Source organism: Salvelinus alpinus, chromosome 26, assembly GCF_045679555.1.
Source record: "Salvelinus alpinus chromosome 26, SLU_Salpinus.1, whole genome shotgun sequence".
Classification (NCBI taxonomy): Eukaryota; Metazoa; Chordata; class Actinopteri; order Salmoniformes; family Salmonidae; genus Salvelinus; species Salvelinus alpinus.
In genome coordinates, this window is record NC_092111.1 from 6,986,925 (window position 1) to 7,012,505 (window position 25,581).

The 25,581-nt window shown below is 46.1% G+C and overlaps 2 protein-coding genes across 3 annotated transcripts in view; one reads left to right on the forward strand and one right to left on the reverse strand.

Annotated features, from left to right (window-relative positions):
- The window catches only part of LOC139554519 (exostosin-1c-like), a 75,211-nt gene extending 60,552 nt beyond the window's left edge, over positions 1-14,659 (forward strand). The window contains exons 3-12 of one of the 2 annotated variants that reach the window (XM_071367374.1): positions 7,587-7,680; positions 9,632-9,739; positions 11,037-11,156; positions 11,543-11,675; positions 11,923-12,041; positions 12,151-12,246; positions 12,573-12,659; positions 12,741-12,901; positions 13,255-13,480; positions 14,095-14,659. In XM_071367374.1, coding sequence (XP_071223475.1) covers positions 7,587-7,680; positions 9,632-9,739; positions 11,037-11,156; positions 11,543-11,675; positions 11,923-12,041; positions 12,151-12,246; positions 12,573-12,659; positions 12,741-12,901; positions 13,255-13,480; positions 14,095-14,283 — 1,333 coding nt within the window. In that variant the 3' untranslated portion in view covers positions 14,284-14,659. The remainder of the gene's footprint in view (positions 1-7,586; positions 7,681-9,631; positions 9,740-11,036; positions 11,157-11,542; positions 11,676-11,922; positions 12,042-12,150; positions 12,247-12,572; positions 12,660-12,740; positions 12,902-13,254; positions 13,481-14,094) is intronic. The other variant, XM_071367375.1, reaches the window with a different exon arrangement.
- Positions 14,660-14,758: 99 nt separating this feature from the next.
- Positions 14,759-24,633, reverse strand: LOC139554521 (mediator of RNA polymerase II transcription subunit 30). Its single transcript, XM_071367376.1, has 5 exons — positions 24,433-24,633; positions 19,658-19,889; positions 16,125-16,283; positions 15,696-15,785; positions 14,759-15,561 (listed from the first exon to the last, which is right to left on the reverse strand). The coding sequence occupies exons 2-5, from the start codon at positions 19,880-19,882 to the stop codon at positions 15,466-15,468; spliced, it is 570 nt and encodes a 189-aa protein (XP_071223477.1). The 5' UTR covers positions 19,883-19,889; positions 24,433-24,633; the 3' UTR covers positions 14,759-15,465.
- Positions 24,634-25,581: the final 948 nt, after the last annotated feature.

Sequence of the window (25,581 nt, forward strand, 5' to 3'; positions counted from 1 at the left end):
TGCTACTCAAACCCAATCATATCGCTAACTACAGTGAATGAAGACTTGCATTCACAAATCTCATTTGCCAACTGGATGAACGAAGTTGATGTTGCAAATGCTAACATCAACTGCAATCCATTTTTGCCAAGTTCAGGTGTAGCTAATATGCAGCCAGCCGCAATTAATATGGCTGACTCGTGCCTTGAGTCAAAGACGTCTCCTCAACGGCCAAGGACAGAAGCATCATTGAAAAACAGAAATGTGGGTGACAGTGGAATCGAATCACAGCAAAGTCACAACCAAAACTATACCAGCTGGCATGCTAGATGCTCACCTGAAAATGCCATCTCTGGAAATGTGTTTCAACCAACTACTGAAATGCTGTATACTAACCATGCACTAACCCTTTCAACTCTGCCAACCACAGACTCTATGCAGCGAGTACACCTGTAGATGCTGCTTCCTCCCATTACCCATGCAGGATGCCAGCAGCTTTTCCCTCCACTCCAGCCATGCATCCTGTGTAAAACCACCACACAGTCGCAGGACACCCATCGATGTATCTGGCGTGATGCTCTGCCCACTGAAGGTCATGAAATGTACTGTAATGAAAACGCACAGTCTCACCCCAGGCGAGCAAGATCCAGTTCACATTCAGACAGCCCCATTATGATATCTCATCTGACAGTGAGGATGAATACGCTACTCAGAAGGAGAGGATCCCCACACTACGACCAGGTCAGTTTGATGGTTAGGGCTCATGGAAAGAGGTATATATTCTTTTTGACAGCGGGGCATAGAGAAATGTGCTGCCTTGGCGCGGTTACGACACCATTCACCCAGACGTTAAACCTCCAACTCCAGCTATCGACTGCATTCTCAGCAGGGCATTGGTCCTGTAAATGTCAAAGTCTTTGGAGAAGTTCACCTGCCCATTCAGGTCGGTATCCGCACAGTGAGTATTAACTTGGCGTAGAGAACACCGATGCCATCCTCGGTCACCCATTCCTGGAGCAGTCACGGGGAAGCCATGATTTCGGCAGCCTTAGGATTGTGCTGTTTGGTGAACAGGTGCCCTACTTCAGAACGAAGGTGAATGTCGTAAGAATAGCACGCACAGCCGTTGTCGAATCAGGGTACATCGTGCCGAGGGACGCACACTTCCGTGAACCTGTCAGAGGTGACGTGATGCTGAGCCCAACTAAAGGATTCATTGAGAAGCATAGTCCAATAATCAAATCCCCATCAGGCTCTACAACCCAGGAACAGAGTCAGTCAGCAAAAGTAAAGAAGGGCGCTATCGCTGGAATCTGTTCGGGCAGCAGCTGTTGTTCAGCCCACTGAACTAGTCTCGTCTCCCCAGCGGTTTCTTCTCACTTACAGTCAGTGTATGTGGAGAGCTCTGCTCCTTAGTGCCTATGGGGACGTCTTCTCTACTGGACCCACTGATCTTGGTCGCACTGGTCTTGTACAGCATGACATTCAGACGTTGCCTGGGCCACCTGTGAAGCAGCAACCGTGGTGGGTGGCATTCAAAAAGTAGCTCAATGCAGACCAGCAGTCCCAGCAAAGTCTTGAAACTGGAGTAGCCTCTCCAAGCTACGGTAGCTGGGCTTCACCAACAGTCATGGTACGCAAAAAGGACCAGACATACCATCAATGTGTGGACTACAGGACTCTAAATGAGTGTACTGTTAAGAATGCATGTCCACTTCTCCGTATCCAAGACACTCTAGATACCCCGTCGACAGCCAAATGGTTTAGCACGGACTTAGCGTCAGGCTACTGGCAGGTAGACCTTACTCCCAGAGCCCGTAAGGCAGCCGCTTTCTGCAGCAGGAAGGGCCTCTGAGTGGAATGTGATGCCTTTTGGGCTCTGTAACGCACCAGCGACGTTTCAACTGCTAATGGACTGCGTCCTGGCCGGAATGCAATGGGCGACCTACCAAGTATATCTAGATGACATCATCATCCTGGGAAGGGATGTCACATGCTCCAATGCCTGGCAGTGTTCTGTCGGCTACGCCAAGCCAACCTGAAATTTAAACCCTCCAAGTGCGGTCTCTTCCGCCGACAGGTAACCTACCTTGGACACATCGTTTCCGAACACGGCATCGCCACAGAAAATTCTGAAAGTCCAAGAATGGACCCAGCCTACCTGCGTTTCAGACGTCCGTCATTCTGGCCTCGGACTAGCAACAATTTGTCGAAGATTTTGCTGATGTAGCCAAGCCCCTTCATGAGCTTACAAAGAAGCATGCTCGTTTCCGGTGGACGCCAGAGTGCCAGGTGGCGTTTTAAAGAAGCTACTCACCACCACGCCCGTCTTGGGCTATCCACTCGACAGCGGCGACCTCATCCCTGATACAGATGCCAGCAACTTCAGCATCGGAGCCGTCTCGTCCCAGATGCAGGACGGCGAGGAACGCGTACTAGCGTATGGGAGCCGGCGGCTGTCCAACCACCAAGCAAAACTCTTGTACTACACGGAGGGAACAGTAGTGGAGTTCACTACACACTTCCGTCAATACCTGCTCCGAAGACTCTTCATTGTGCAACATTTACCACAGCAGCCTTTGGTGGCTCATAAGGATGAAGGAACCAGAAGGTCAACAAGCGTGGTTCCTCGAGAAGCTTGGGGAGCATAACTTCAAGGTCATACATCGTCCAGGACGCCACCATGAAAATGCTGACGTCCTGTCCAAGAGGCCCTGCCGCCAGACAGGACCCTACCCAGAACAATGACTGTTTTAGGCACCAGGAAGTACAGTATGACCTTGGCCCCAGCATAGCTGATTACGCTCTGGAAGCTACTTTATGGAGCTCAGTGGGGGTAGGAGAAGACCCCATCCTACAGCCTGCGCTCTCTGGAGCTGCCTTCGACGTGGAGTCGGGTCATCGGGACAGTGAAGATGACACGTTGGACATGGAAAATATTTGCCTCACCGACACAAGTGACACTGTTCTCTTCCATGGATGGACTACTGAGAAATGATGTCAAGCTCAGATAGCTGACTCTGACATGGGCCCCGTCAAGAGATGGCTCGAGGAAGTACAGGAACGCCCATCGTGGGTGGGGGTGGGTCGCCTTTCGGGCCAGCGACTAAGGCATATTGGAGCCATTGGAAGATACTGTATGTCGAGGACGGCATTCTCTTACGTCGCTTCTACTGTACCGAAGGCGCAGTGTTTTACCCACAGATACTCCCACCTCGTGTGTTCCGGACGGACATCGTGAAGCAGATGCACGACAGCCCTGTAGACCGGGCACTTTGGCGTGGAACGCACGCTTGCCCGGCCGCAGACAAGATACTACTGGTACCGAATAAGAGAGGATGTCACACTTTGGTGTCGTACATGTACCAGCTGTGCCGCTAAAGCCAGACCTCCGAGGAAGACCCAGGCACCTATGGGGACTGTCCGCGTGGGAGTACCCATGGGGAAGATCGCCATTGATCTCATAGGCCCCATGAACGAGAGAGAACGCTACAATCGCTACATATGGGTGGTTCAAGGCTATTTCTAAGTGGGTGGAAGCTCATGCATTCAAGTGGACCAATCCCAAGTGCACACACACTGGTAGACAAATGCTATCATGCGTTTCACACACATAAAGAACATTAGATCACGGTAACTTACTGTATATCCCACACCCATGGATAGGCATTTGAAAAAGGCTCACACACACACTTAACGTACCCCTGCAAGCAAACACGTACGGACGCACAGACGTACACACACACACACTCTCTCAATGGGTCATGACGATGGAGAACAGAAAGGAGACATGCTCCATGTCCCGTTAGCAGACAGAGAACAGTCTGTTAATACTGGCCCTGCTCCACACACACACGTTTTGTTCTTCAAACCTCGTGGGGACCTAAAATTGATTTCCATTCAAAATCCTATTTTCCCTAACCCCTAAACCTAACCTTAACCCGTAACCAAAATCTAATCACTTACCCTAACCCTAATTGTAACCATGAACCTAACACCTGAGCTTAAAATAGCATTTGTCCTCATGGAAATGTGGGAAATGTCCCCACGAGGGAGAATTGTCCTTGTTTTACTATCCTTGTGGGGACCAACACACACACTTACTCACTCATACAATAGGAAAGGAAAAGAGAGCGAGAGAGTACGACAGAGAGAAAGAATGACAGAGAGAGGGAATAACAGAGAGAGAGAGAGAGAAAGAGAGAGCCTGTTCATTTGTTCTTGGAAACAAACTGCAGTTAAATGATTTATTTGTTCCCTTGCATTAAGTAAATTCCCTCATTAAAAAACATCAGCGAACAAATCAGCATGACCCAGAGTGGGATGAAGTAGGTCGCCAGCGACAGGCTCACTCCACTCCCACCACATGCTGGGGAGAGCTCTCTCTCTCTCTCTAATGGGTAAGTGCCTATACAAGTACATCCAAACAGACGTTATACACACTTGCATGAGAAATAACATTAGCTCGTATCCACTAACTATCGGACGCACGTACACACATATGCACTTGCGCACACACACACACTGCAGTTCTACAGAACTGGCTAAGCTCCGTCAACAGGTGGAAAACAGTAAAACATTGCAGTGGCAAACGGAAAACAATGCACCCTTTCACTACCCTAATTCTCTAGGGTGTTTGTGTACATTATGTAGTTGTGTTTATGCTTTTTGTGTGCGAGGGTGAAATCTTGTGTGTATGTATGTGCTTCCATACTGTATGTGTGTGTGTTTGCTGGTGGATGTTTGCATACATTATGTGAATGTGTGTTGGGCTGCAAGTGTTAGTTGTGTGCACATTTCCGTGTGTGTGTGTGCGGATTTGTATGTGTGTATACACCACAACCTCGATAGTGACACTCATACAACAGTTCACCGAGAAACTCACACCCAGATCCCAATCAATGCTAACATCAGCGCCTGTGTCTCACCCCTCACAGAGTGGTAAATAAACAATGGTCGAGACGGAGACGGGCTAGATTAGCGGCGGCCATATTTTGTGCTGACGCCCCTTGAGCGTGTCAACAAGACTGTTGCCAACAGAGCAGGAGAGGCGAGGATATAGGAACTCTTTCATAAGAAACAGGTTTATTTACTTAGAGCAGTGAGCAACGTGGTGGGCTGTTAAAAAGGTTCCACTGGCTTGATAATGGCTCACATTTGAGGTATTTTTTGGGGGGTTTCAACGTATTTTACATTTAGAGGGTTGGGCTTGTGGGGAGGTCACCTGAGCTACCTTGCTCAGACCTGTGAAGGACCCACCTGGGTGATGCACGGTACCCATTTTGTACCAGAATGCACTCCAAACATTGGCAGCTTGCCACAGTTGGTTGGGAACATTGGGTTCTTTTGGTAGCTCCGGGGGCATTTCTAATGCTTACTGTGCACCGATTTCAGATCACTCCGTCAACTCCCATCATAACCTGAGCAGTTCATTTCCACCCTTAACAACTGATTTATGATCAATACGCCCTACCCACAGCCCTAACCATCTTAATTACGAACATAACAACACAACTGGCCCCATACCAGTTCTTAACACAAAACCACACTCACCAGAACCCGGAGGGGATGCTGGTGCCTGAACAAATCATGACCTTTCACACCCAAAACAATGTAGGACTGATACCCATTCAGATGCCAGAATGACCACAAGTATAAACATACATAGAGATAAAATACACTACAACACTCCCTACCGAATTTCAAACTGCCTCTGGAAGCAACGTAATGGTCTGGGGCTGTTTTTCAAGGTTCGGGCTTGGACCCTCAGTTCCATTGATTCTAGACGATTCTGTGCTTCCAACTTTGTGGAAGGTTCTTTCCTGATCGTGCACAAAGCGAGGTCCATACAGAAATTGTTTGTCGATCGGTGTGGAAGAACTTGCCTGGCCTGCACAGAGCCCTGACCTCAACCCCATCGAACACATTTGGAATGAATAATAATACTAATGCTCTTGTGGCTGAATGGAAGCAAATCCCTGTTCCAACATCAAGTGGAAAGCCTTCCCAGAACAGTGGAGGCTGTTATAGCAGCAAAGGGGGAGGGACCAACTCCATATTAATGCCCATGACTTTGGAATGAGATGTTCTACATGTAGTGTACGTTGTGGAACGGAGCAACTCGTTGTGTCAAATGTTTTGAGATCTGTATAATGCACGTCAAATAAAGTTGGATTGGATTTGATTTAAAGCCACACGTTCCATTCCAAGGCTATCCTCCCCATCTGCCTATACCAGAGAGAACGCATTTCACTTTTTGACCACTAACTCAATTACAATCACAAACCATTAACCTTAACGTAAACCATCTACCCTTACTTATGCTTGGAAATGATGAACATAAATAGTTAAATGTACCAGGTCATCTTAGTTGGCAATATTGCCACTTTACATCATGGTTTCTAGCATGGTTTTCTACCAACAGCCTCAAGTCAAGTCCTGAGAGGAATGTGTACAGAATATGGGTACTGTGAAGTCGCAGTTACAGTTGGATTTGATAGAATGTCTTTCAGTGTGACTGACTGTCCTTTTTAAAACACAAACCATAGAAGCTGACCCTGTGTGGGTCAAACCAATAGAGGCGTTTTTTTACTTCCCAAAACACAGTTCACGTAGGTCATGCAAACAGTCAGTGGCAATGGAATGGCATAGCTAAGATGTGGCCATGTCTTCCTGTTGGACTCTCTAACACAAACACAAATACCGAATTGTATTATGTAACAGGTCCACTTATTCAATCAATCAATCAAATGTATTTAGAAAGCATTTTTTACATCAGCAGGGCTATACAGAAACCCAGAATAAAACCCCAAACATTGCAGATGTAGAAGCACGGTGGCTAGGAAAAACTACCTAGAAAGGCAGGAACGAACCAGGCTCTGAGGGGTGGCCAGTCCCCTTCTGGCTGAGCCTGGTGGAGATTAGGGTAAGGAAAGGGGGATACCTAGTCAGTTGTACAACTGAATGCATTCAAATGAAATGTGTCTTCTGCGTTTAAACCAACCCCTCTGAGTCAGAGCGGTGCGGGGGGCTGCCATAATCGGCGCCCAAGGAACAGTGGGTATGCTGCCTTGCTCAGGGGCAGAACGAATGATTTTTACCTTGTCAGCTCGTGGATTCGATCCAGCAACTTTTCGGTTACTGGCCCAACGCTCTAACCACTAGGCTACCTGTTGATTTATACGAGTACAGATTGTTCTTCAAGATGTTCAAATGTTTGTTCGGTAGATGACCAGCAGGGTCAAATAATAATCACAGTGGTTGTAGAGGGTGCAACAGGTCAGTACCTCAGGAGTAAATGTCAGTTGGCTTTTCATAACCGAGGTCAAGACAGCATATTGAGTGTGGGCGTGTTTGCTTGTGCGTGTCTCATTCCCTAATCCAGAATTGTGCCCAAACACTGTTGAGTAGGTCTTTTAACAGAAGACTAATGTCAACAGGTCTCTCTTGACCCTACCGTAATCGTATTTTGTCTCTAGAACCTCGTCTTCATGGTAGAAATGGATCCTTTGTAAAAAAGTGAATGCTGTTCCCTCTGTAAAAATGCGAGCAGAATTGGTTGTCCTCCAACACTAACTCTCCATCCCACTCTTTCTTTCTCGCCTCAGGTTTGATTACCAGGAGCTGCTCCACAATTCCACCTTCTGCCTGGTTCCCCGGGGGCGTCGCCTGGGCTCCTTTCGCTTCCTAGAGTCTCTACAGGTAGGATGCTAAACACGGATCTCAACACCCTAGCAACGCCCTAAAAGAATGCCAAATACTGCTCAAAATACACCGGCGTGATCGCAGATATGTGATTTGTTGGTGCCATCTTGCCAACTCCTATAACTCCTGGGACCAAGCTACGAGTACACCTCTGAACTATCAAGATTATGCAATGACGTGTATTTGTGTTAGCAGTCACACTATTAGTATCAAAGCCACACTGTCGTATGAAGATCCTTACCCGCTCTACTAACGTGTACAATTTAAGGTTTTAAGGCGTTAACCATGATGGTGGTGTTGACTGATTTGCAAAAAGAAAAGGGGGGGGTATTTGGTAAATATAACATTGAAAGGGTTTATCTTTCATCAGACTCAGCTTCAATAAACCATGTAGTTAAGGAAATAATGATCTGGTACAAACTGTGTGGAATTACCACCCATGTAGATGTTTTGGTGATGGAGCTGTGTTCATGGTTTTACCGAGCAATGAACCTCCCAGACTCTTGTGTTCCCTGGCCCTCTCTCCCTCTCTTTCCTTCTCTCTCACTGAGTCTCTCAATGGTCCGGAAGCTTTCATAGGGTTGCCAGCCTGCCACACTGCTGATCTAAGCTGAATGGGCAAATCCACTGAACGCAGGGCTTGGCAAGGAAGCTCACTCTCACACAGCTAACTCATTCCTCCTCCGCACTCCCTCCCCCGCTCTCTCCCTCCTTCTCCCTCCCCTCTGTCTCCTTTGCTTTTCCATTCAGGCCAGTCTGAGATTGGTCAGATCTCCTTTTACTTTTCGTGCCAGCCCAAAAAAGAACGTGCAATTACCAGTGTGGTAGGAAACTTATTGTCTGCGTTCCAACTCTTGGTGTGTGCGCGCACACACGCACAAGCACACTAACCCTGATGCTCCTCTCTTCATCTCCCAATGTAAACAACCAAGAAACAACAACACACATATGCCCACATGCTGAGCTGCACTGGGATCTAGGCAGGGGAATACTTCTTAGTCAGTCCGCTTCACAGCACCATGTCTCTGGGGAAGTGGCTCAGGCGAGCCCCAGGCTTCACGTCAGTTCCGGAGGCCTCAACATCTGGCTTGACCCGGTTACCTGGAGCGTAGCCTAGCGTATCCTAGCGTCGTCTGCATGGCTGCCTTGGTGAGGGCCGGTCTCTGGTGAGGCAACTAGCGGAGCTTCAAACCGCCAGAGGGGGAATCTCAGTCGGAGTCGTCTGATCTCAGTCTGTAGCGGGTTCTGGCTGCTCTCTTGTGATTTAATTAGAAAAGTAAATAAAACCATCAACACCCAGGACCGCAGCTTGGAGAGAGAGGGAGGGAGAGAGATTGAAGGAGGGAGCTGAAAAAAGAAAAGTAGAACATCATCAAAAACCTGGCTGTCAGTAAACAAGGGGATACGGCAACATCAAACTCAGTTTAAAAAAATATGATGTATTATACCCCTCCTCTCTCTCTCCATTTCTCTCTCTCCCCATCCTCTCTGTGTAGTGTACTTAATTAGCAGACTAGGGCTCTGTTAAATCTGTGTGTGTGTGTGTGAGAGACGTAGCAGAAATGTGATCTCTTTTTCTCTAGGGCCTCAAGGGGCTCCTGGGACTGGCAAGATAGTAGCTGTGACTCATGCAACCTCCCCAAGAGAGTGTCTCACACACACACACAAGTCATCGATTTCATTATCTGCTCAGACTGCCTTATTGAAGTACCAGCTGCTACTATGGTGGTATGTGTCAGAGGCGAAGACTGGAAATCTAGACATATTTATATTGAAAAATGGCCCGTCTACCACAAGCAGAGCAGAGGAACAACAGTAGCATTACCACTGACCCTGTTCGTTTATGTTCTTGTCACACTGGCCCACCCATTTCCCAGGTGATAGATTCTCTTACGTGTACATCTGCTGAGAACAGAGTATCCCGTCTATTCTCTCTCGCCGTCTCTAGGCGGCGTGTATTCCAGTGTTGCTCAGTAATGGTTGGGAGCTGCCCTTCTCTGATGTCATCCAGTGGAACCAGGCTGTCATAGAAGGAGATGAGCGATTGCTACTGCAGGTAACACACACACACACGCGCGTGCGCACGCTCGTCTCGCACGTTCACAACAGATCTGGAATCAATTCTGTTTGAACCCAGTTGATACAGGAAATAACCTGACATTCCGCTAACCAATAACCCCCCCCATAAAAAAAATACTTTTTTGGAAAGAACATGTTGTTAAAATCATAGAATTGACAGATTAAAAATGGAATTGACCACAACATTAGGCCCATAAACACGTGCGCTCGCATGTACACACACACACGTGCCCCGGTGGTTAGGGACATGGAAATTGAGTTTTGAGTGAATAAAGCTGGTGACAGGAGGTTGAATGGGTCCAAGCACATCAGAGAGTCAGGAGACCATTGAGGTGAATCTCTCTTTCAGATCTAGAGATGAGAAATGGAGGAGAGAGAACGGGTGAGAGAGGATATAGGAGATAGGAAAGGAGGCGGGAGGGCCTTTGCTTCCTCGGGTCTTCTAATGATAGGGACCTGTTATATGGTGTTCTAGGTGGAGTCAACGGGCTACCTGACGGGCCTTTTTAACATCACTGTAGAAGATGCAGACTTCCCTGCTAGGATAACTTGATTTAATTCTAATCAAATCACATAGCAGATTTTTTTATCCGAAGTAAATCGCCTGGTGTTACAGGTCAGCTGAGCCTACTCAGTATGTTTCCTATTTCCTCAGCTAGCCGACACATTCATAGTGTTTAGTTTAGGAGAATGAACGGGGTGAATTTGGGCTATTTTCATTTGGTGCCAATGGAGCGACTCCTTTCACTTTCCTCTACTAGAGCGTAGTGTCATCATGGGACATGGAACTTGCCTGAAATGTTGGTTTCAGGTAAACCGTGTGCTATAAACAGATGTAGGTGAGCTAGGATAGCTGCCGGGCACCTTTCCTGAACCCAAGCTCTCCCTCTTGCAAAACAATACCATTTGATAGGGGATTTGACTCTGGATGGGTTGAGATAACGTAGCTAGTTCCTGACCACTTTCCTCGTCTTCCTCCATAGTAAGGGTTATTGACCGTCGGTGGGTTGAGACGAGTATGAACTGCTAGGGGCTGTTCAAAAGGTTTATGGAATGGAACATTATACTGTAAGAAATGTTATTATTTTACCAGGCAGTGTAGAGAGCAGTGTCGTTGTATGAAGTACATTTCATTCTGAGGATTCTGATTGTTTTATCGTGTTGAATACGTCGGCCTTGCCTGCTCTGCTCTCTTTTCTATCTCGCTCAACCCTCCTCTTTCTCAACTTGCACCCTACCTCGTCTTCCCCTCTCTATCTCTCTCTCTCTCCCAGGTCCCGTCTACAGTGCGTGCGGTGGGAAATGAGCGGGTCCTAGCTCTGAGGCAGCGGACCCAGATGCTGTGGGAGGCTTACTTCTCCTCCGTGGACAAGATAGTCCTCACCACACTGGAGGTAGGTGATGAGTTCTGTTAATTAAGCACCAAACGGTAGAAACGGACTGAAACAGTACCTGGCCATTGTCCAATGCTTGTTTTTGTTGTTGTTGCTGCGATGTGCTCTAATGAACACGACCCAGGAACTAAGAGAGAATGGATTGACCTCAGGTTCATTTGTATGGGATTGGGTGTTTTGTTCTTATACTGGCACCAGCTGGTTAAAGTGAGGAAGTGCATGTACTTAAGATTGCTGTGTTTGTATTCTTGAGGTGATTACTTCAGTTTTACACACACAAAGTTGGCCAGCCCATATGGACATAGATAATTCAGGTTTGAACTAATGGGTACATCAGGGCGTTCTCCCCTCAAATGTTCTCACCTTGTCATCGCTCTCTCTCTCAGATAATCAAAGACCGGGTGTTCTCCCACATCTCCAGGAATAAGTACATGTGGAACGCCTTACCAGGAGGCCTGCTCGTCCTGCCAGAGTACTCCACTCACTTGGCCCACTTCCCCTTCTACTACCTGAGCTTAGGTAGGGAACCACACCAGACTGGACCGGTTCCGACTAGTTCAGACCTACCTGACTAGACTGGCTCATCCATATAATTATATCTCATCTATAGGGTCTCCTATGGATAAAACAAAAATATACATTTCATAAAGTTTATAATCATAAGTATATAAAGCAAATCTAATATGTCTCCTACAGTAAATATGTTACTTTCAAATATGGAACGCTGTACAGGGTAGATAGTAAAAGTAGAAACTCCTTCCTGCAGGGGTCAGTCCAGGTCAAGAGTTCACCGCCATCATCCATGCCGTCTCTCCATTGGTCTCCCAGTCTCAGCCAATCATGAAGCTGCTTCAGGTGGTCTCCAAGTCCAAATACTGTTCACAGGTGAGTGTGTTTTAGCGTCATAGGTAGCAAATCGACCGCTCCATATTGCTTCGTTAAGCCTATTAACCCTTATGCTTATTGTGTCACACTCTATTCCCTCCCCCTCTAGATCATCATCCTGTGGAACAGTGAGAAGCCGCCGCCCCACAGGAGTAAATGGCCACCAATGCCTGTCCCCCTCACTGTGACAGACGGTAGGAGGAAGGTGAGTGACAATGACGTCGCCAAACCCCAAGTAAGGCTACAGGAGGAGCAGAATGAAAGTCATTCCTGTCTGCCTCTCTCTGTAGGTCTACCCCCCCCAAACCACAAAACACACTGAATCTATGGGAGTAAAATCCTTCCTTTGTCACTGCTTGTCATTCACACATCCGTGACATTTGACTCATCCTCTCTCTCCCCGTACCACAGACCTCAATGGAGCGGACAGTGTCCCCGCCATTCCTTCATTTTCCCAAACACAAACCAACCACTGTCAAACTTAACAAGGAACGGAAATGACCATCTCTCTCTCGATCCCCATCTCTCCAGACGAGCAGTCGTTTCCTGCCCAACGTGGCCATAGAGACGGAGGCAGTACTGAGTCTGGATGAAGATACAGTCCTGCTGACCAGTGAGGTATGACCTTCCTATACAACAACACACTGTGGTAGAAAACACACACTTTACCCATGCAACTGTATTCACTCTTCCCCGCAGGTGAACTTTGCCTTCTTGGTGTGGAGGAGTTTTCCTGAGCGCATCGTGGGCTACCCTCCCAGGAGTCACTTCTGGGACCCGGCCAAGCATGCGTGGGGGTACACCTCCAAGTGGACTAACGAGTACTCCATCGTTCTGACGGGAGCAGCCTTCTACCACAGGTACTGTAACCATAGAATCCATGGAACGGGCCTCCCCCTTCAAGTTAACCAGTCAATTTGCCAGGGTTAGAGGTTCCAAGCCCTTTCTATGGATTCTGTTTCTATGACTACCACCGTGTACAGCTGATCAGTTGATCGACTGACACACAACAGAAAAACATAGTGAACAAACGAAGACCATTAAACAGATGGTCTAAGAGCTGTGGCTACTACTTGAAGCCCATCCATTTTGCCCTTAGAAGAATGCATTACCAGGCTTAATGTACAGTTTCAATATCCCAACCAACAACTATTTCCTTGCCATTTTAGTGATCACTTTGTTACCGCTGACCCTTCCATTTCCCCCCCATCAGGTACTATCACTACCTGTTCTCCCACTACCTGCCCCCCTCACTGCGGGCGCTGGTGGACCGCACTTCCAACTGTGAGGACATCCTCATGAACTTCCTGGTTTCCTCCGTCACCCACCTGCCACCAATCAAAGTGGCCCAGAGGAAGCAGTACAAGGAGCTGCCCAGCCCACAGGTGAGGCGACACCCATCGATGGTGAATTTGACCAATGACCTGCCCAGCCCACAGGTGAGGCCACTCCCATCAGCTGGATGTCTGACCAATGAGTTATTTATTGCTGTAGTTGTAACAAATAACATGTGTCCCAAAAAGTTAGTTACATTACATTTTTCTCAAATTGTAAAATCTACCAGAATGACTTGATAGACAGCTTATTAACAAGGGTCAGACAGAGTTCAACCTGTTACAAGATGGATTTTTACACAACAATAATCATTAAATCCCTCGCCACAGATAGCCGGTTATTGCTGCATAACAATAACTTGCTGAGGTTTATTTTTGTAAAGATGAGATTATCCCAGAGCGTTGGTGTCAGCCTGTATGTCACAGTGGCGGTTATCTCGTCCTACTCTGTCAGACTGGAGATAAGAACAACCCTATTTGTATCAGACGTGAGATCAACTCGCCATCATAATTGTAGCAGTTCCCTAGTTTTCTGACAGGCAATATACTGTACAACACCCTTATCAGCCTATAGACAAGATTGAGAAATTGTGACACCAGTAATTGTCTACGGTATACAGAACCATAATTCCATTTGTACATCCCGTCTGTACATTAATGTTGTGTGTACGACGACCTGGGTTTCAAACTCACCCTCTCCACGTCTTTCATCCTCCCAGGGTACGAAGACGAGCGCTCCGTGGGCCAACCCAGAGCACTTTACCCAGAGACAGGAGTGTGTGAACAGCTTTGCCAGATGGTTCGGCTACATGCCCCTGGTCCACTCCCAGTTCCGCCTGGACCCCCTGCTCTTCAAGGACCAGGTGTCGGTCCTTCGCAAGAAGTACAAGGATCTGGAACGTGCATGACCGAGACAGAAACACTGTGTGGAGGCCTGGTCTGGTGATACAAGGAGGGAGGGGACCTAAAGCGAAGAGAGACTCCGTCTCCAGGGGTCTGAGACAACAGGCTATTGGAGGAGTAAACCTTATGTCCTCTGTGATTGGTTCTCCATTGACGGGTGAATGAACACTTGAAGATGTCACTCACTCCCATTGCTGTTTGAATGGAGTGGAACGGGATTTCATACCAAAGGAAGGCGCCAGGAGGACAGTTAATGGTGCAGTGCACTCCAGCTGGTGTATTTCTACAGTACACCGGCGAGTTGAGAATGTCGTACAGCGATTGGTTCATTTCACATCACGTAACTGTCAGACCAATAAAAACGGCAGTATTCAACACACATGTAGACTTCTGACATCAAAAAGCATTAATTCAACTGCATTCACCAGACCCTTAAAAGTATCAAAAGGCAAAGCATACATTTCTCACAACCAAAAAATCTGTGTTTTTACAATGTATTTATTTTGTAGAAAAAGACTCCATAACCTATTGCTTGTGCTTTCCCCCGAGATCCTGCGCGGTGTACAAAAATAGATTCACACGCTTGACACTTCCTCAGCAGTCAGCATGCAAGGCTCTCAACCCTAGAGGTAAGCAGGTGGGTGTTGCCCAGCACTCAGGAAGCTAACCTCAATAACAATGCTGAGACACACTCAGACCTGAGATAAATAGCTGCCAGTGGCTAAGTTGTGATGAGATCCCATTGTCTTCAACTCGGTTTACAGGTGACAGTCACTAGTTGGGACACAAAGAATAAGGGCAGATTAAGCTGATACTAGATCAGCCTTTGGTGCACCGAGTGAAATTCACAACACTGAATTCAGGTTTATTCAGCTGGTCCCGAGTCAGTGCTTACCACTCAAAAAAAGGCAGGAAATGTACAATATCGGAGTAAAAAAAAAGAAAAAGATACTGACAGTACAAAACATTTGTAGTAAAAAATGTTTACATCAACTCAGTTCATTCAATGTCTCTGAAAGCACCATACTGTAAAGGTAGATCACCAAAAGCTTCTAGCAGTCTGTCTCACACAAGTACAACAACGGTTGGAGGTACTAGGGCCTAGAGTTTTCCGGGTCAGGAAAAACCCACGGCCCCTAGTAGGAGGGGCATCGTGAAGTGCAGTGAGGGAGAGTTCATCTGTGATGTCATTTCCTGAGTGTCAGCATGGCGTTGACGTCCCATAGCAGGTTCCTCATCTGGTCCATCAGAATCTTCATCTCCTGGTTTTTCTGCCTCATCTTCTGTGGGAGGGACCATGACACATCAGGCCCAATCAGAATCAAGGAACTGTAACATCTCTGTACTAACTATTGGTTGTCATCCAACAAACGATAGTGAATCAGTGACATACAGACGAAGTGGACACGTCACAAACCTCCAGCACTTCTTGTCTCTCCTGGCTTACAGCCGGACTGCAGGGCTCCACTCTCACAGGGGCCATCTCCTCTCTTACATATGGCACCAGCTGGAAAGACAGACGTGTGATACACTAAATTCATCACATCATTGGCACACATCAAAACAACTACAGGACAATATACTGTCAAAGGTGGCAAAGTACAGACAGAAAAACAGGTAGAGCTTGTGTAGAGCCAGAAAGACAAACGTGCCAGATTCACACTAGAGGGCCGACCCGAATCGTACTGTGCTGGCTCGGATATTTCATTTTTCACATGATCCATACCAGCATGGTTCCAGCAACTACAGTGAATGCATAACCAAGCCAGCCCAGTACAGCTTGGATAGGCTCAGTAGAGCGAAAGGGTAATGGAGGATTTTTTACATAGATTTAATTGAGCCCTACCTCTGAGGGTTCTTCCTGCAGGTCAGAGGTCATCTCAACACAGCGCTCATAGAGAAGGCGGAGCTTGCGAAAAAGCAGGGCCAGCTGACGGAGGTGCTCCTGGAGTTTCCCGAAGCGGTCCTGATACACAGCCTGGCTCTGGGTCACCCCGTTAGGCAACTGATGGGAAAAGAGCGGGGACAACCACAGAATGACGCTAAAAAGTTGTGTGTATCTTTTTGAACGGCAGTGTGTGTAATACACACACACAACCATTCAAAAGTTTGGGGCCACTTAAATTTCCATGTTTTTGAAAGAAAAGCACATTTTTGGACCATTAAAATAACAACAAGTTGATCAGTAATACAGTGTAGACATTGTTAATGTTGTAAATCACTTTTGTTGCTGGAAACGGCTGATTTTTTATGAAATATCTACATAGGCGTACAGAGGCCCATTATCAGCAACCATCACTCCTGTGTTCCAATGGCACGTTGTGTTAGCTAATCCAAGTTTATCATTTTAAAAGGCTAATTGATCATTAGAAAATACTTTTGCAATTATGTTAGCACAGCTGAAAACTGTTGTTCTGATTAAAGAAGCAATAAAACTGGCCTCCTTTAGACTAGTTGAGTATCTGGAGCGTCAGCATTTGTGGGTTCGATGACAGGCTCACAACGGCCAGAAACAAAGAACTTCTTCTGAAACTCGTCATGCTATTCTTGTTCTGAGAAATGAAGGCTATTCCATGTGAGAAATTGCCAAGAAACTGAAGATCTTGTACAACGCTGTGTATTACTCCCTTCACAGAACAGCGCAAACTGGCTCTAACCAGAATAGAAAGAGGAGTGGGAGGCCCCGGTGCATAGCTGACCAAGTATTAGTGTCTAGTTTGAGAAACAGACGCCTCACAAGTCCTCAACTGGCAGCTTCATTCAATAGTACCCGCAAAACACCAGTCTCAACATCAACAGTAAAGAGTCAACTCCGGGATGCTGGCCTTCTAGGCAGAGTTGCAAAGAAAAAGCCATATCTCAGACTGGCCAATAAAAAGAAAATATTAAGATGGGCAAAAGAACACATACACTGGACAAAGAAAGATTGGAAAAAATTGTTAATGGACAGACAAATCTAAGTTTGAGGTGTTCGGATCACAAAGAACATCATTCGTGAGACGCAGAAAATATTTAAATATGCTGGAGGAGTGCTTGACTCCATCTGTCAAGCATGGTGGAGGCAATGTGATGGTCTGGAGGTGCTGTGGTGGTGGTAAAGTGGGAGATTTGTACAGAGTAAATGGGATCTTGATGGCTATCACTCCATTTTGCAACGCCATGCCATACCCTGTGGACGGCGCTTAATTGGAGCCAATTTCCTCCTACAACAGAACAATGACCCAAAGCACCGCTCCAAACTATGCAAGAACTATTTAGGGAAGACCGTATGGTATGTAAGAAGTGCCCATCAAGCCAATCCAACTTGTGGGAGGTGCTTCAGGAAGCACTGGGTGAAATCTCTTCAGATTACCTCAACAAATTGACAACTAGAATGCCAAAGGTCTGCAAGGCTGTAATTGCTGCAAATGGAGGATTCTTTGACAAAGGCAAAGTGTGAAGGACACAATTATTATTTCAATTAAAAATCATTATTTATAACCTTGTCAATGTCTTGACTATATTTCCTATTCATTTTCCAACTGATTTCATGTATGTTTTCATGGAAAACGAGGACATTCCTAAGTGACCCCAAACTTTTGAACGGTTGTGTGTGTATATCACATACACACACTACCAGTCAAAAGTTTGAACACACCTACTCATTCAAGGGTTTCTTTATTTTTTATTATTTTCTACATTGTAGAATAATAGTTAAGACAAACTATGAAATAACACACATGGAATCATGTAGTAACCAAGAAAGTTAAAACAAACATATTTTATATTCTTCAAAGTAGCCACCCTTTGCCTTGATGACAGCTTTGCACACACTTGGCATTCTCTCAACCAGTTTCACCTGGAATGCTTTTCCAACAGTCTTGAAGGAGTTCCTACATATGCTGAGCATTGTTGGCTGCTTTTCCTTCACTCTGCGGTCCAACTCATCTCAATTGGTTTGAGGTCAGGTGATTGTGGATGCCAGGTCATCTGATGCAGCACTCCATCACTCTCCTTGGTCAAATAGCCCTTACACAGCCTGGAGGTGTGTTGGGTCATTGTCCTGTTGAAAAACAAATGATAGTCCCACTAAGCGCAAACCAGATGGGATGGCGTATCGCTGCAGAATGCTGTGGTAGCCATGCTGGTTAAGTGTGCCTTGAATTCTAAATAAGTCACAGACAGTGTCAGCAGCAAAGCACCCCCACACTATCACACCACCTCCTCCATGCTTCACGGTGGGAACAACACATGCGGAGATCAACCATTCACCTTCTCTGCGTCTCACAAAGACATGGCAGTTGGAACAAAAAATCTAATTTGGACTCAGACCAAAGGACAGATTTCCACCGGTCTAACTTTCATTGCTCGTGTTTCTTGGCCCAAGCAAATCTGTTCTTATTATTGGTGTCCTTTAGTAGTGGTTTCTTTGCAGCATTTCGACCATGAAGGCCTGATTGACGGAGTCTCCTTTGAACAGTTGATGTTAAGATGTGTTTGTTACATTTATTTGAGCTGCAATTTCTGAGGCTGGTAATTCTAATGAAATTATTCTCTGCAGCAGAGGTAACTTGAGGTCTTCCTTTCCTGTGGCGGTCCTCATGAGAGCCTGTTCCATCGTATCACCTGGTTTTATCGACTGCATTTGAAGAAACTTCCAAAGTTCTTGAAATGTTCCACATTGACTGACCTTCATGTCTTAAAGTAATGATGGACTGTCATTTTGCTTTGTTTTTTGAGCTGTTCTTGCTATAATATGGACTTGGTATTTTACCAAATAGGGCTATCTTCTGTATACCACCCCTACCTTTGTCACAACAACTGATTGGCTCAAACGCATTAAGAACGAAATAAATTCCACAAATGTACTTTTAACAAGGCACAGCTGTAATTGAAATGCATTCCAGGTGACTACCTCATGAAGCTGGTTGAGAGAATGCCAAGTTTGTGCAAAGCTGTCATCAAGGCAAAGGATAGCTACTTTGAAGAATCTCAAATATAAAGTATATTTTTGGGGTTACTACATGATTCCATATGTGTTATTTCATAGTTGATGTTGCCACTATTATTCTACAATGTAGAAAATAGTAAAAATAAAGAAAAACCCTTGAATGAGTAGGTGTGTCCAAACTTTTGACTGGTACTGTATTTATATATACACACACACACACACACTATAAACAGTATTATTTTGAATCTCTATGGGGGGGGGGGACACTCGATGAGACTGACAGACAGCACATCATTCTTTAATTAACCTTCAATTCATCAGCTGAAATATTTCTCCCCAAACCCCCATAACAGCAGACATTTAAATGAGACACGGATTTTAATACATATGATGTGAAAGCATAACGTATCAAATGAATGTGTCGAACCTTTGGGAAACACTGGCATTACCTGTGTGGCTCGTGTGATCTGGAAGATCTCCATGGTGCGTGTGACGATGTCCTGGACGGTTTCCTGGCCGATACGACAGAGGAACACAGGGGAGATCTCTCTCAGGGCTCCCTGAGGGAGCATGGGAGGCTGGCCGGGGCCTAAGCCTGGCGGCAGGTGGGACTGCTGCTGCTGGGAGAGCATACCAGCCAGACCAGGCCCCTTTTGAGGTAAGGGTGTAGCCATATGAGACCTAGGGAGGGGAAGAGGGACTCAAAGGGGAGGAAGGGAATGGGGAGGGGGTGTGGCACAATGGAGTTCACAGGTAAGTAAGCACTCATTTGCACAAAAAGCTTTTATCAAATATAAAAATCAAAAGGATACTGCTTTACTTAACAAAAGATTTGTTAAACCAACTGAAAGATATTTTGGGGAGGCATTAACCCGTGTGGCTCAGGTGGTAGAGCATGGCACTTGCAATGCCACGGTTGTGGGTTTGATTCCCATGGGGGACCAGTACATAAAGTATGAAACTGTGGGCTCTGGATAAGTGTGGTCTGCTATATGACCACGGGTGTTTTCACACTTGGTCTCTTTCAGACAGTTCGCTTAATTTCTGTGCAGTGTTGGAACTCGGACCCTCAAAAGAGTCACAAAAGTGAACCGAACTCAGACCACCTCTGGAGATGGTCTCAGTTTGGTTTGCAGCTCTTTTCAGGGGTCAGAGTTCCGTACTGTTTTCTTTTTTAGGGCAATTAGAACACAAAGCTCCCCAGGTTCACTTGTCATTATTCCTGCACCTCACACTAGACTACTGCAACACCGTTTCCCCTGCCATAGCACCACACACTAGACTACTACAACACCGTTTCCCCTGCCATAGCACCACACACTAGACTACTACAACACCGTTTCCCCTGCCATAGCACCACACACTAGACTACTGCAACACCGTTTCCCCTGCCATAGCACCACACACTAGACTACTGCAACAACGTTTCCCCTGCTATAGCACCACACACTAGACTACTACAACACCATTTCCCCTGCCATAGCACCACACACTAGACTACTGCAACACCGTTTCCCCTGCTATAGTACCACACACTAGACTACTACAACACCGTTTCCCCTGCCATAGAACCACACACTAGACTACTACAACACCGTTTCCCCTGCTATAGCCCCACACACTAGACTACTACAACACCGTTTCCCCTGCCATAGCACCACACACTAGACTACTGCAACACCGTTTCCCCTGCTATAGCACCACACACTAGACTACTACAACACCGTTTCCCCTGCCATAGAACCACACACTAGACTACTGCAACACCGTTTCCCCTGCCATAGCACCACACACTAGACTACTGCAACACCGTTTCCCCTGCTATAGCACCACACACTAGACTACTACAACACCGTTTCCCCTGCCATAGAACCACACACTAGACTACTGCAACACCATTTCCCCTGCCATAGAACCACACACTAGACTACTACAACACCGTTTCCCCTGCCATAGCACCACACACTAGACTACTGCAACACCGTTTCCCCTGCTATAGCCCCACACACTAGACTACTACAACACCGTTTCCCCTGCCATAGCACCACACACTAGACTACTGCAGCACCGTTTCCCGTGCTATAGCACCACACACTAGACTACTGCAACACCGTTTCCCCTGCCATAGCACCACACACTAGACTACTGCAACACCGTTTCCCCTGCTATAGCACCACACACTAGACTACTACAACACCATTTCCCCTGCCATAGCACCACACACTAGACTACTACAACACCGTTTCCCCTGCCATAGCACCACACACTAGACTACTGCAACACCGTTTCCCGTGCTATAGCACCACACACTAGACTACTACAACACTGTTTCCCCTGCCATAGCACCACACACTAGACTACTGCAGCACCGTTTCCCCTGCCATAGCACCACACACTAGACTACTACAACACCGTTTCCCCTGCCATAGCACCTCACACTAGACTACTGCAGCACCGTTTCCCCTGCCATAGCACCACACACTAGACTACTACAACACCGTTTCCCCTGCCATAGCACCTCACACTAGACTACTGCAGCACCGTTTCCCCTGCTATAGCCCCACACACTAGACTACTACAACACCGTTTCCCCTGCCATAGCACCTCACACTAGACTACTACAACACCGTTTCCCCTGCCATAGAACCACACACTAGACTACTGCAGCACCGTTTCCCCTGCCATAGCACCACACACTAGACTACTACAACACCGTTTCCCCTGCCATAGCACCTCACACTAGACTACTGCAGCACCGTTTCCCCTGCCATAGCACCTCACACTAGACTACTGCAGCACCGTTTCCCCTGCCATAGCACCACACACTAGACTACTACAACACCGTTTCCCCTGCCATAGCACCTCACACTAGACTACTGCAGCACCGTTTCCCCTGCCATAGCACCTCACACTAGACTACTACAACACCGTTTTCCCTGCCATAGCACCTCACACTAGACTACTACAACACCGTTTCCCCTGCCATAGCACCTCACACTAGACTACTGCAACACCGTTTCCCCTGCCATAGCCACTCACACTAGACTACTACAACACCGTTTCCCCTGCCATAGCACCTCACACTAGACTACTACAACACTGTTTCCCCTGCCATAGCACCACACACTAGACTACTACAACACCGTTTCCCCTGCCATAGCACCACACACTAGACTACTACAACACCGTTTCCCCTGCCATAGCCACTCACACTAGACTACTACAACACCGTTTCCCCTGCCATAGCACCTCACACTAGACTACTACAACACCGTTTCCCCTGCCATAGCCACTCACACTAGACTACTACAACACCGTTTCCCCTGCCATAGCACCACACACTAGACTACTACAACACCGTTTCCCCTGCCATAGCCACTCACACTAGACTACTACAACACCGTTTCCCCTGCCATAGCCACTCACACTAGACTACTACAACACCGTTTCCCCTGCCATAGCACCACACACTAGACTACTACAACACCGTTTCCCCTGCCATAGCCACTCACACTAGACTACTACAACACCGTTTCCCCTGCCATAGCACCACACACTAGACTACTACAACACCGTTTCCCCTGCCATAGCACCACACACTAGACTACTACAACACCGTTTCCCCTGCCATAGCACCACACACTAGACTACTACAACACCGTTTCCCCTGCCATAGCCACTCACACTAGACTACTACAACACCGTTTCCCCTGCCATAGCCACTCACACTAGACTACTACAACACCGTTTCCCCTGCCATAGCCACTCACACTAGACTACTACAACACCGTTTCCCCTGCCATAGCCACTCACGTTGGTGCCACAAAAAAAAGAGAAAATTATGATGAGCCGTATTGCAGAAAAAAACATGATTAGCAATTGTCAAGGATGCACAGAAATTCTAAAATGCAAGGAGTTTTCATTTCAGATTATTTGTTTGCAATATGTGATCTATAGGCTAAGAGAGCTTCATAAGCTGTTTATTCAATTGTGGGGGTTGAATAGTGTGAAGAGGACATATTTGGTGAGAATCACAAAATAGGGTACAAAATCCATTTCAGCTCTTAAAGGGACGGTAGCCTACATTGGGTGTACAATTTTCAATTACAGCATTATTTAATCTGCAGTTATTCTTCTGCTATTTATTCTGTTAGCAATAATATTTACAAGTTAAAAGAATCTTCTGATTACAATTACGACTCATCTTTCTACTAAATGCAATCGATTAGCTTTCAAAATGTAAGTATGGTATACCTAGCTGTCCAATAACACATTCTGATGGAATAGCTTGTCCTGCACTTTGTAAAAACCCAGTGTATTGAGTGAATGTTGGAAAAAGATCTTGGGTCCATTCTAAACAGAGCAATGTGAATGCAAAGATGACTCGGGTCACAAAATAAGTGAAGTGAACTGGAAAAAGAGTTGAGTCCTCATTTAAAGGCAAGGCCAGCTTGAATACAAAGAGAATAGCTCTTTAGCTTTTTTTTAACCACAGAGTTCCCTTTAAAGAGGACTGAGAACAGTTATTTTAAAGAGGACTATGTCAATGTAATTAACAGCAACCTTGTTATGCTAACGTTAGCTACTAATTTGCTAGCCCAATAATGGACTAAATGAGCTTAATGTTACTCATTATGGTCCAATGACCTTGCATGTTCTGTTTAAAGGAGAATTGGCTCTAGAAGCCAAAACAGCCAAATACTCCATCTAAATTACACGTGAATCAATTCTCAAATGCGGAACTGTTTCTAGAAACATACATCCCTGTACTTTCATATCACATCAAAATAATCTCACAAATTCATAACACACACCGTTTTAACCTTTTTTAATGATATGCGCGGAGAGGAGGGGGGGGTCATTAAGGAACGTTGGAGGGGGGGCGTTCCTGCCGATTGGCTGCAATTGCACACTATTGAGTACCGAAGACGACTTAGTTCAACGACTCTTATTTGTAAAGTAATGGGACTAAGAGTCTCAATCAAGGGCTACTAAGCTAACGTTAGCTAGTTATTCACGAAATAGAAACGTGTGTAAATTAGTTGCATACCAAAGAAGATCATGAACTGTCTCGACTTGGATAGCGTCGAGTCCCGCCTAGCTAAATTAAACAAGTGGAGTGATTGTTATGTTAGCCATAGCTAGCTAGTTAACGTGTTAGCTTGCTAAAGAATGAATGAAATACTATGAATCATGCTAGTGAAATAAAAATACATCAACTTACGGTGTAAAATGGTGTCCTTACAATTGTCCGCTGTGATTTATCGTAGCTACGTGTCTGGTTTATTTGTAAATGTGTTGTTCCGACGACTCAACAACCTCTTTCAAACAAGATGACCGCGTTAGCTTGTCATATACGTCACTTCCGGCTTCTATGGGACTGCAGTAGTACATTTATCCACTAGGGGATAGTAAAAGCATAGAGAGCAATGATGGGAGGGACAGTCCATATTTAGAATTTAACATAATAATTCACAAGCTCAGAATTGTCCAACAAAAATGTGTCATCTCATTCAATAAGACAGTGGAATAAAGACATATACACTTAAATTCAGCAGTATTATCCATAAATAAAATGATTATTCTATTAATGTCACAAGTTATAGCATATATCCCATTACTTTGGCCCTAAACGATCCTACACCAGGCCCATCTGCCTGGGAGGAAGGAACTTCCTGTAGATCTTCTAGACGAAAATATCTCTCATCCAAATATTTCTCTGCAACTACATAATCTATCTTCTGTGATTTGCCACTCCATCAGTGCAGTGCAGTTGATCACCATAGCTATAAACTCAAGAAATGCAACTTTACTACAATTCATTCTCTCTGGCTCGCTCCCCTCAGGCATACTCACTGGGGGCCTCCCAGTCGACTCACTCACCCTTGGGCTATCCCCTACTCTCTTCACTGCCTGAGCATAGGAAACTTTCTGCCCCACTCAAACTCTGGCAATCTCAACCTCTCTCTCTCTCACAGGGCACTTCGGATCCCCAGCTGCATGGGCATCCCCACAGTTGACACAAGGTGCTTTCTCTATCCCAACTGTACACTCCCTCTGACTATGCACTCCTGCACCTTTCTCACATCATGGGATCTCCCTTCTACACACTGCTGCAACATGTCCGAATCCTTGGCACCTAAAGCACCAAAGTAGAGGTCCTAACTGACTTGCCAAAACTATAGTTGTTAACAAGAAATTTGTGGAGTGGTTGAAAAACTAGTTTTAATGGTCTCCAACCTAAGTATGTAAACTTGTACATACACATCTACTTTGTGTAATTTTTCCAACAATTGTTTACAGACAGATTATTTCACTTATAATTCACTGTATCACAATTCCAGTGGGTCAGAAGTTTACATACACTAAGTTG